Below are 12,854 nucleotides of genomic sequence, written 5' to 3' on the forward strand. Positions count from 1 at the left end.
AGCTTGGGTACGGACTCATTGTATAGTGTTGCTGTTTTTCGTGTTTATTTGCACACATGGCCTCTGTCTGTTCTCTGTGTGGTTCTCCCCTCTCACGTTTTGTGGTAGAGATTTGTGTTTTTATGTGTGTCGACATGTCCGGCGCATGGACACATGGTTTATCTAAAAGGCAGAACAGTTCTAGACTCTGCAACACCAGCATGCCTTCCCTGAAAAAAGGGTCTAGCAAATCCTCTCTCATGGCTGTAGAAAGAAAGAGGCACCAACCAAAACAACGGCAACCATTGCTGAATCTTCCACAGTGACCACTCAGCTGACTCCTGCACGGGATGATACCCTCTGTCACCATGGTTATTTTTTTTCAATGGATGCAGGAATTTGAAACGTCTAGACAGGCTGTGAATCAACAACGGGCCCCGGTGGAGGCTTCTGGTACTAAAATACAAGAGTTTATATCCTCCAGAAACAGAGTTTTGAAGATGATGACATTGTGGACTCCGCCCCTGATGATGATGCTCCAGTGGTTGGTGAAGGTATTGCACCAGTTTATACTAATGCAGAATCTTAAAGATTTCATCCTCTCGTAATGTAATTTTTTCTTGAGCATCATCGGTGCCAAGGATAATAAAGCCTTTGAGGGGTTCCCCTTCCATGAGGCAGTTTGGAGGCCCATTGGCAGAAAGCTGCTAGTACTGCACCACATCTCCGAAGGGCAGATACATTTTACAGAGTTCCTTGAAACTACAGTCTAAGACTGTCTTGAGCAGCCTAAATTGGCTAGCATTATGGCTGTTCCAGCTGCTGGTATGTCCAAGTTTCTGTTCCTGATCAGGCAAACAAAGATCGATACCTTTTTTAAGAAGGACTATTCTGCCTCTACTTGCAGCATACACATTAATAATTACCAATTGTATGCTGCAAAATAATGTGGAGCCAGGTGTCTGATTCCCTGCAGTCCCTTACACCTGAAAATGTACAACTTGCCATGCGGATTGCAGAAGGCGGCAAGAATGTGACAACGATCCAGCTACATGCAGTGTGTGACTAATGCCAGGGCTGTGGCTAATGCCATTTTGGAAAGAAGGTGCCTACAATTAAGGTCATTATCCTTTAACTCCTGATAAACCGACAAAAATAACGGTGTTAACCTTCCAGGGTGACTAGCTAGTTGGCTCTGAACTTAGATTCCCTTTCACACATGAAAGAGGCAAAACAGGTGATTGCATCTTGCTCTACAGGAAGAAGAGGTGCATTCCCTGGTAGAGGTTACTTTGATAGACAGATGTCAGCCTTTTCAGTCATCCTATGGAGGGCAGGGCTGTTTCCAACAAGTTGAAAGCTCCAGATCACATGGATTTTCCCGGGGTTACAGTAGAGGTAGAGGTAAACCTCTCGACTGTGTCTTCTCACCTTTGCCAGTGGGGGAAAGAGTCTTCCACATTTTAGAAAACTGGCAGCGGATAACATCTAATCCCTGGGTCCTGGGGATAATGCAACAGGGCTACAAAATACCTTTCTGACATCTACTACCATCAACAGGTGTCGTTTGGACTTCACTAGACTGGTCAGGCCCACAGAGGTTCTTTTTGCAGGAGGAGATATAATTGGTGCTCTTTTCCCTTGCTATAGAACTGGTCCCCTCATCTTCTCAAAACCAGGGCCACTACTCCAGATATAATACTACGTTATTCTTTTGTATTCATTTTCTGAAGTAAATGCAACAAATAAACAATACCTGTTTGTTTTGTCATAAATATAAGAAGTAAATATTTTTAACATTTTATTATTAGAAAACAGTTTAAATATTAGGCCCTATGCCTCAGCCTTCTCATTTCCAGCCGAAAGAGTTGTCTCAAAGTTTTTACAGTGCTCGTGTGTTCCTGTGAATAACATTAAAAATGTTTGTTTTCTTCCGGTAAAGTCAGGCAATTGCCAAAATTCACTACGTATGTAAAGCGAGTAACACATTACTTCTCCTGAGGGCGTTTCGCTTCCCTGAGTTATGTTTCCATGGACACTGTGAAACACGATGGACCAATCAGTTTCGAGCTTACAAGCAGTGTTGGTGATGAAGGCCGAACTGTACAGTTGTAGATCTGAGTCAGTAACGGTACAGCAGAGTTATAAAATTGTATGTATGTATGTATGTGTGTGTGTGTGTGTATATATATATATATATATATATATATATATATATATATATATATATATTTTTTTTTTTTTAAAACTAACAACCTACGTTTTCTATGCAAGAGCGTCTTCTTTTCTTGGTTTGTAAAACACAGCAAGTGTATGTTTTATAGCATTGTAAAATGTCTTATGCAGTGACTTAGAAGATTGATCTGAAACCTACCATATACACTTAATTCAGGAAACGGTATTTTCATTGCACAACTAATTAATATGACTATTTGATTTATGTATTTATTTTTGTTTTGCTGATTTCAGTCTTTCATTAAATAAAAATATCATGATGAGCTACAAGATGTATCGGTCAGATCTTTTGCTGCATAATCAGTAAAACTGTGGTCTGGTAATATTGACTGTTTACACACAACATATATACACAGATAAATACACACACATACAAATATACATAAACACTTACTGTGATTGTACGGTACTAAAGGTGATTGAGGACAAAGGTTCTTTATTTTAGACTATCTAAAATTCTCTTTTTAAGAAGTTCAAATGGAAATCTGTTCAAACTTATGTACAGTACGAATCTCTTCCTCATCCTCCTCTTCTGTTGTTGTCACTCTTTCCATGTCTTCCCAGAACACATGCCAATTACAGTAGTAGTCACAAAGTAAAAAAAACAGCATTTAACATTATTGCATTATTACAATTGAATTTTGATGCATATCTAACTTTAAAAGCAGACAGACAAGCTGCAGTGATTATCGGGTGAATTTGTCTATTGCATCTGTGCGGAACACAAAGTCCGATATTTTTTGGCAAGTAACAGATGTGTGGAGGTGGTTAGTTGCTGTCACCCAATTTGTAAATTGTAGCAATTTGTATGTGGTTACTGTGGGTTTACTGAAACAGCTGATTTGGCATTGGAGGAGGTGGTTTGAAATACAAGTAGTGTAGGATTTTATGGGGATTTCTGTAGCAATGCACAGTACCAGCAGTCATTTTTGGTCTGTGATTGTGATTGATATCTGTTTGCTTATGTTTACTCAAGCAATTTGCATATTGATAATCAGCTTTTAAAGACTTAAATATTTGAACAGTAGTTACATTTTTTTTTTCAATGCCCCTAAAGACATGCTTTAAATCATCTGACACATGGAGCATATATATATATATATATATATATATATATATATATATATATATATATATATATATATATATGATATATCATATATATATTATATAGATATCAAGAAGTGAAGCAATACTAGTTTACTAGACAACTACATCTACAACATTGTACTTTATTCCAAACTGTTCATGCCACCATATCAAAAACACTGAAGTATACTTTAAAATACCGTTAGCAGAGTAAACTGAGCACCTATATATAGCCTGCTGTTCTTTTTATAAAGAAATAAAAAGGAAGGTATACAGCTTGAGGAACATATATCCAATATTTACCACTTGCTGCAATTCAAGTATATATTTTTATGTAACAGAACCACATGTCAGGTGTTCTGTTAACTGCCTGTCTGGTGAGCTGTTTAATGCTGTAACGCGCTAACTTATGTGATAATGTCATGCTTTTGACTGAGCCAGGTGGTGTAATTGGGCCTACTTGGCTTAATTTTTTTCTTAAGTAGATTAATCCTCCTGCACAGTCATTTTATCAGGTAGAAAAAATAAGGGTAAGAAAGTTGACCATTTGTGGTAGTACAGTATAGACACGTAGGGTTATACATTAAACATCATGCTACTGTAGATGTTTTGGAGACCATGGCACTGGTATTTGGTACACAGATGTTCTATGATTTATTTTTTCTGTTGGTATGGTTTTTCTTCTGTTTCGCTGCCAAATTATTCATACCACCTTTTATTTGCATAGATCTATCTTTTGTTTGGTGAAAATGCAAGTTATTTTATATTTAATTAAGGGATTTATTATTTCATTGAAAGGACTTGTGTTAATCCTGGCTCTTTCTGCAGCCGCTGCTGCTATAGAAATATTACTTGACCATTGGAAAAACTAATTCTTAATCTGCCTTCACAATCCGTCCAGTTTTGCTCATCTTTAATTTTGTTAATTCTTACTCTTCAGCATATTTTATATGTTAATACTATACGTTGTATGTGGGCTGTCCGTTGTATAGGATAACAACATGCAGTCTGAACAGTTCTGGATGCTCAAACTGTACAAAATGAGTGGGACATCTTTCATGTGCACATGCCACCTACCCTGAAGTAGGGCTTGAAATTTACACCGGCAATGCGGCAATTGCTGTGGGTGCCCTTCTCAATTTCATAGCCATTCTGACCGCAGTGCCCTTTCAGCTACACAGCTGGATTTCTACTGTGCTTAATACCATCTCAGAAAAGCCAAGAAAAAAAAAATAGTAGAAAGTTCTGCACGTTCTGCAAAAAAAAATGTGCAAAACATTGCAGTCTTGCTTTGCAGTAGTGTACTAGCGTTTGACACCGAATAGTTTGTATAAAGTTATTTTAGGGTCTTGTATTGAGTGAACGTTATTGACAAACCAGAAAGTGGTTTGAGTTGAGAAAGGTGTACAAACATGTGAGCTGCAGTAATTAAATGGTAAGCTTGTAATCTGTCTACATCTAGCTGAATTATTGATTTAGTTCCTCGCCACATCCTAACACCAACATTTACACTATTAAAATTGAACAAAAATGGTTCCTTGGTTTTGTGATAAAAGCCAATGCCTCACTCCAACGCAGGGAGCCATGTCCTTGCAGGCTGAAATCTAGGCTGCTGGTTGGCGACGAACAAAAAAAAAATCTGAATAAATAAATAGTTAAGTTAAACTGTGTTTTCTTTCTGTGACCAATAATTAGCTATATATGAATCATATTTACACAACATCCTACACTTTGGCCTTGACTTAAATTTAGTGTCCTTGGTGCCCTCTTCAAATTTATTGAACCGAAGACCATTTTGACCTTGCTAATCTGTAGCCCTGATGAAGCCCCTTCTCAATCACATGTTTTTTTGGGAGAAAATTCTGCCCCAAAATGTGGTCCTCTTGAGCTGGAATGACCCAATAATAGCCTAGAAAATTAAAATTGAGTAGATTCCAGAAGAATGGGGATGTGATATGTGGTTTCTTTTTTTGTTGTTAATGTTTGTAAGAGATGAGTCCTTGCTGTTACATGACTTTCTTTCTTCCTTCCTTTTTAGGGAAATGAAGCAAGTTATCCCTTGGAAATGTGCACGCACTGTAAGTATTTGAATCCAGTGGGATTTGTACTGTTGGTTTCAATTCGCCCATGCTTGCTTATAATTTGGAGGAGCAAGGATGCTTATCGACTTTGTCCAAGTTGTGATTTTTCTATACCTATATTTACACCAATTGCTTGATACTTTGTAACCTATTTTGTTGGCTTTTTTTGTCCTTTATGTATTTATTACTTTTATATATCTGTATTACCAGTGCTAATTTAGTATAAGCTACATGTTTTTAAAAAAATATAAAGTTGAATTCATGACATACATTATACTCCTATTATTTACAGGATATCTAGGTAAACAAGTAAATACATTGTCTAGTGGAAATGTTGATAGAATTTGATCAGTTCTTTTAGTATTACTTATCTAGATAAGTTGCCAAGTGTATCAATCTGGGAATGTAAGTAGGAGTCTAGCTGTACATCCTCATGCCTACAGGTATACATGTATAAACTAGTGCTGGGATAAACAAAAGATTTTCATATTTGGGTGTTAGCTCATAATTCAAATATTCTTTTGGATATTAGTTTGCTTTCAAAAAGTAATAAGCCATTATATTGCTCCGTACGCAGGCAGAGACAGCATTACAGCAGGGGCAGGGGGGCGTAGCCCCTGTATGTGTGCCTTTTATTTTAGAGCAATATTTAGAAAAATATTGCAGGAGTAAAGAATAATACACTGTGTAGGTCTTACTTTACCCCAGTGAATTAACTACAAAACAAAGGATGCCAAATAGCTGTTCAAGTTAAACGTTTTGTTTATTCCTGAAATAAACAGTACATAAAGTTGACACCAGATTTTATTATATTTTTTTAACTTCTTTTCATTCCTTGCCATTGCTGTTTCTTCACAGTAAACAGTGGCCATAGACATATTTCATAAAGTAATAACATGAGGTTTACTTGTGCCTTTTTGTAGCTGAATAAGCAAACGTAAACTGAAATTTAACTTTTAAACACTTAAAATAAAATGTGAATAAAATGAAGGGGGGAAAAAAACACTGCTTTGGTTCTTGTTTATTACATTCCACATAACAAAGTCGCAGCAAAAAAATATATAATATATAGAATCTATGTAAAAATCACTACACAACATGTCCAGCAAGTTGGGCACTGTTTCAGCGATGCATTTCAGAATGACGTGCTTGCTTTTTTTTTCTTTTTTTGTCCCATGAGATACTGGCTCGCTGTAAACTAGCACAACACATTTTTGACCCAGATGGCATTCCATAGAGATCACTATGCGTGCGTGCGCATGATCTGGTTTGTTTACTTTTTGCTGTCTAAATCTTTTAAATAGATAGAGGCTCAAGAGCTGCTGTGTTGATCCTGTTTATATATATATATATTATTATTAAAAACACAGGATCAAATATTTTGCTCAGAGAGCCAGCTGCCCAACGTTTCAATATGTTGTACATATTTTTCTCAAGGTAGCATAATATATTCCTCACGTATCGCACAGAGCTCTTACTCATTTTCCATTTTTTAAACTTGTGCAACTTCTATTGAGGTGGTCAGTAAGTACACAGTGGCACTGGAACAATTTTTAAAGTGAAAGCCATTGAACAAAACCGGAAGCCATGCAAAGTCAGCACCCCTAGTTCCAGCACCCCTGTAAGTGCAAGGTATTTTTGTCATTTCTAGCGAATACGAACATCTGATTTTTTGTATCTGAGTAAATGTCAAATATTTGTTTGACTACTCGGGAATCTGTCCCAGCACTAATATAAACTGATGCCAGCTACAGTAGATCCGATTTAATAGTTATATTGTTAAGTCACTGTATTGACCTTTTCAACAGTTATTTTAACAAAGAAAAGTAATTTACTGCCTTCTGTTCATGAGAACCCTCTTCAACAGCTTAATGATGTGCACTAGAAAAAACAATCCAGGGTGTGACTACTGTGGGATAATGTATGTATTTATTTTTAGTTTATTAATTTGTGGCCTTGCATCATCTGTTTATTGTTATAGCCTTCATACTACTTCAGTAAAATGCAGCTTGCTCGATTTTTGTTTCAAGGTCTGTCGAGGCAAGACTTTAGAAAATATACCCCAATTTTACTTCAGAGTTCTCTGAACTTGTTTATATTTTATAGTTCTTGTTTCAAATACCCCAAAGTCACAGTATTTCTTAATCGGTTAAGAGTTGAGAATTGCACTTTGGACATATGTAGAGTAATGAGTGATGAAAACATTCCCTGCCATTTTCTAAAAATGAGCACTGCATTGTTCCTGATGCATAAAGTAAACAACATTTTTTTCATAACGCTTTCTAGAGTATGTTTTTATAAAGTAGAGTAGCGTGTTTGAACACATGCTGGGCTACTTTTTAAATACTACAGTATATAGCTGCATTGTCATCTTTTGGCACTGTAGCACTACTATGGCTGTATGTTTGACATATTGCTATTGCTTGTCAGTATGGATATTGTTGATGGTAATGCAGTATTTCATTACTGTATGAGATGGCTTAAAACCCCTTTCCTAGTTGTGCATCTGCAGTTTATGGAAGATTGAAGAGGAGCAGCTGTGGGGACACCCCCAGTGCTTTTTCTGGGTTCAGCAATTTGCTTTGGCTTAAGCAGCACAGGATATTTAAAGTTCCTGTCTCCTCCCTCTTGGGGACAGCTGCTCTCCCGATCACAGAGGAAGGCAACCCATGCTCGGGAAAGTCTCCCCTGGGACAGGCATTGGCAGCTCTACATAGTGTAAACTGTTGACTTGCCTCACTACAACATACTGTATTGCTTTAGTTCCCTGCGTTAACAAGCCATGGTTCATCCAATTTTAAGTTCAATATTTAGTTTACACTTTAGTTTACCACATCACAGACCCAGTCTTCATTTTCATTTAAAATAGGAGCTCCTCCCTCAGCGTGGGTGTGTTTCCACCAAAAATGAATTTCAGGGTTTTGCAGGGGTCTAAATCCTGCATATTTTGTGTCTAAATGTGTGTCTTTTAATAGGGCCCCAAAATTAAAAAAATAAGCACATAACTCTGTGGGGTGTTTTTTTTGTGATTTTAGGTGTCCAGATTTAAGGAAGTAAAAGTTACTTGTATGTGTGTATGAAAAGTAATTACTAAATAATAATATATTTATATTAGAATTTAAAAGTAAAGTCCATATGTGTTTTGCAATGATCTGTTACACACACAAAAAAGGGAACAAGACAAAACCAGACCCCAATGAAACACAAGTTATATTTCAGGCATAAAAACGCACGTCACATTATGTAGTTACCATAATACCAAGTGAGACAGAAGAGAAATCTGAAACAATTTCTAAATTAGACATAAGATAAGAAGCACTAAGAAGCAGTATTAATTGTTAGTAACTTTGATTGCACAAAAGGTAAGCCATAAGCTGTGTTTTGTTTCCTAGTTTTCCATGTATTCCATTTATTTTGTATTTTATCCAAAAAAAAAAAAAAAAACATACAAAGCAAGGTCAATTTTAAGTTTCAAAAAATATTCATGGAACCACCAGTTACATTTATTTTTAGTCTTTCAAGATTCTGAGTATACATACTTTCCAATGACCCTTTCGGGGCCAGGACACTCTACTTTGCATGGTCGTAATAGCCTGAGTTACCGCCTCCTAATGTAAAGGACTCCTCCAGCATGGTTTTAGGTTGGATGTCAATGTTGGGAATGTCAAGATTTTGAAAAAAAGTCTATTAATAGTGGTGTCAGAGCGGGGTTCAGATATATAAAGGGAGGAGTAGAAATTTTTAAATTGGTTATTTATTTCCTTCTGGTCTACAGTTGGGCCTACTGGTGTTTGGATCTGTGTAATTAAATTTGAAGATGCAGACTGTCGGAGTTGGTGGGCTAGAATTTTACTAGCTTTGTCTTCATGCTCATATAAAGCATGCCATGATTTGTGCAACATATCTTCTGCCAGATTGGTAGATAATAAATTAAATTCTGTCTGCAATGTAAGTCTCTCTTTGTATAAAGCAGGAGAGGGTGAGTTTGCATAAAGGTTGTCCATTTGTAAAATAAGGGTCATTAATTCTGACAATTTTTTTGTTCATTTTTTCTTTTCCTGGGCAGCATAGGATATAATCTGTCCTCGCAGGTAGGCTTTCAAATCTTCCCACAGGACAGAGGAGGAGATGTCAGGTGTAGCGTTTGTGCTAATGAAAAAATCGATGTGAAGAAATGAACTGTACAAAATTTTGGTCAGAAAGTAGCAGTTAATTAAAACGCCAAGGAGGACGAGTGTCTGCCTGATCTTGAAACGCTAGTTCCATAACAGAAGTGCATGGTCAGAGAGCACAATGCTATCATAAGAACAGAAGTGAACAGAAGGGAGAAGTTTGTGATCTAAAAAAAAATCAATGTGGGAGAATGTGTGGTGGAAAAGAATACTCTCAGGCTGTAGGGTTAGAGAAACGCCAGGGGTCAGAAATTGTACAATTATTAAGGTAGCACTGAATAGCAAAGGTGGATTTTGAGGGAGCAATAGATTTTGTGGAGGAGCGATCAAGAGTGGGGTTTAAACAACAATTGAAGTCCCCACCCAGGATCAAAATGTGGGAATTCAGATCAGGCAAAGATGACAAGAAGCTAGAAATAAATTGCTCCTCATCCCAATTAGGGGCGTACACATTCGCTAGGATCAATGGAGTGTTATAGACTTTGCCTGTGACAATGATAGAATGGCCATTTGAGTATACCATTACTTTTACTTGCAACAAAAGGTACAGACTTGTGTATTAAGATAGCAGCTCCCCTGGTTTTGGTATGCAACGCAGAGTGAAAAAGCTGCCCCACCCACCCTTTACGCATTCTGAAGTGATCTGATACATGGAGATGGGTTTCCTGAAGAAAAGCAATATTTACACCTAGCTGCATAAAGTGAGAAAACACCTTACTACAGGGTGGTTAAGGCCCTTCACATTCCAGCTGGTAAATTTAACTAATTGCTGTCCAGGTCTCCCGCTTAAGTTGGCCTGAGCCATGGTGGTTTAGGAGGTTGAGAGATGATATTCAGGCTGGCAGTTGGCTAGAATAAAATTTGAAGACAACATGGAGGCATCTCACATCTAGCAAGCCCTCATAGTGCAACAGGAAGACCAAAGAAAGTAAAAAGAGAGATAAGGAAAATAGTAGGAAAGAGACAAAGAAAGACAAACCCCCCACAGCACCTCCCCATACGAGATGCATGCAAACCCATTTGCACAGAACATAGTCTCCATTGTCTAGGTAAATGGTAATAAAGTAAACTAACATTGTGGCAGTTAATCAGTAAATGTTTCACATCTCCAAAGGCAGCTCTTCTCTTTGTGACAGCAGCAGCAAAGTCAGGGTAAATAAACACTCTTTTCTTGGAACGACAGAGCCACTCCCACTCTTGCCTGCCAGAGAATCTTATCTCGGACCTGGTAAAGGTGGACCCTGACAATAAACCGGCATAGTCTCTGTACCTCCTTTGGCTTCGGCTATAGTGATCTATGAGCCCTGTCTAGGACTGATTTATCCTTTAACTTGAATATATGTTGCAGAAGTTGGGCAATGTATTCCGTGGGGCGAGGGCCCTCCATCCCTTCTTTAATCCCAATCAACCTAATGTTATTTCTCCTCGACCTGCCTTCCAGATCTTCACATTTCGAATGTAATTCCCAAACCTCTGCTGACAGCTTTCCGACTTTAAATCCCACAGCCGGTAGGGCATCGGTAGATTGCACTGCAGAATCTTCAAGCACTTTTAGCCGATTTTAATGCGATTTAGATGCAGTTTGTAAAAATACGTAATTACTTTAAGAAATGAAGGTCAATCTTTAAGACAAATCGCAAGAACTTTGCAAGTGTCTGTAACTGCTGTGGCCAAGACCATCAAACAATTTGAAGAAATTGGCACTCATGAGGACCGAACAAAGTCAGGCAGGCCAAGGGTGACCTCAGGATCGGAAAACAAGTTCTTTTGAGTCACAAGTCTGGAAAACCAGCGATTAACTGCCCCTGAAATACAAGCTCAGCTAAATGCTACTAGTAGTACAGGTGTTTCAACATCAACTGTTCAGAGGAGATTGCGTGAAGCTGGCCTAACTGCAAAGAAACCGTTGTTAAGAGTGCAGAATAAGAGAAAGAGACTTGCCTGGGCCAAAAAACACAGAAGCTGGACGTTTGAGAAGTGGAAGTCGGTCTTATGGACCGATGAGTCAAAACTTGAAATATTTGGGTCCAACCGCCGAGTATTTGTAAGACGCAGAGAGGGTGAGCGCATGAGTTCTGCATGTGTGGTTCCCACTGTCAATCATGGAGGAGGCAGTGTCATGGTCTGGGGTTGCTTTGCAGGTGACAGAGTTGGTGATCTTTACCAAGTCCATGGCAAGCTCAACCAGCATGGCTATCATAGCATACTTCAGAGGCTTGCCATTTCTGGTTGCATTTTTCTCCCACCCACCTGGTGAATCTGCTCCTGGCTCTTGGTAGACTGGCCATCTACAAGACCAGGAAGCAGAGATTACTGGGGAGAGACTCTCTGCGGAGCCCTGTTCAGGGCCCTTGTCAGATCCCGGATTTCTTTAGAGCACGCCAAGGCCGAGTCTGCTGGCAACATGACGGCCTTTGGTTGACCAAGTGGCTTGCTCTGTACCGTTTTTTTTGGTTTCCTTCTTTCCTTTCCTTCCGTCTTTTTGTGAACTTTGTTAATTGCTCCGTATTTGTTAGCACCCTGTATTGAAGCCGCTAAATAGAATTTTTTTTCTCCAGCTTTCACGCCACAGCTGGAGCAGTCCCCCAGTGGGTAATTAAATACCACTAGATTCTTAAAAACTGCATTAAGCTGGTGGAGTTTTCCCTTAGGAATGACTTGCTGAAACACTTATTTAAAATTACTACAAAATAAAAACACAACAATTTTAAATATGCAATGCTCAGAATGTCCGCTCAGCTGAGCTGTTTACTGGCTGAAACAAAAACACATTTTTAATTTTTTTTTTTTTTTTTTTTTTTTTTTTATTTATTTTTTTTTTTTTTTTATATAAAGTTGAACACAAAAAGGCTTTCACACAGTACCTTTTCATAATGGTTGAAAACACCGTCAACCGGGCCCTCTACACAGCAGCCCTGAGCAGACTGACTGCTCTCCTTAAATACCTTGCACCTGGCTCTAATTTACAATGCTAGCCAGGTGCAGGTGATAATTAACACTTAAACAATAATTAACAAAAACAATTAACACATGTTTTTAGGCAGGGAGGAATCTAACCCTCTCCCTGCTCACTATATATATATATATATATATATATATATATATATATATATATATATATATATATATATATATATATATAGTCCACTTATTATAGATTTTATCAAAATGGTACTTGTCTTTAACCCCTGATTCTAGACTGAAACTTTTGACTTCCCACAATGAAACTGTCTTTAAACAGAAATATACTTTAGACTGAATTACTTTTTATCTTTTAATTTGTCTTTATCACCAAGGC

At 37.8% G+C, this 12,854-nt stretch overlaps 1 protein-coding gene across 1 annotated transcript in view; it reads left to right on the forward strand.

Annotated features, from left to right (window-relative positions):
- LOC121316113 (calcineurin subunit B type 1) overlaps window positions 1-12,854 on the forward strand; it is a 38,562-nt gene that overhangs the window by 13,806 nt on the left and 11,902 nt on the right. Inside the window, exon 2 of the mRNA XM_041250890.1 lies at window positions 5,342-5,381. Coding sequence (XP_041106824.1) covers window positions 5,342-5,381 — 40 coding nt within the window. The remainder of the gene's footprint in view (window positions 1-5,341; window positions 5,382-12,854) is intronic.

This window comes from Polyodon spathula, chromosome 5 (genome assembly GCF_017654505.1).
Source record: "Polyodon spathula isolate WHYD16114869_AA chromosome 5, ASM1765450v1, whole genome shotgun sequence".
Classification (NCBI taxonomy): domain Eukaryota; kingdom Metazoa; phylum Chordata; class Actinopteri; order Acipenseriformes; family Polyodontidae; genus Polyodon; species Polyodon spathula.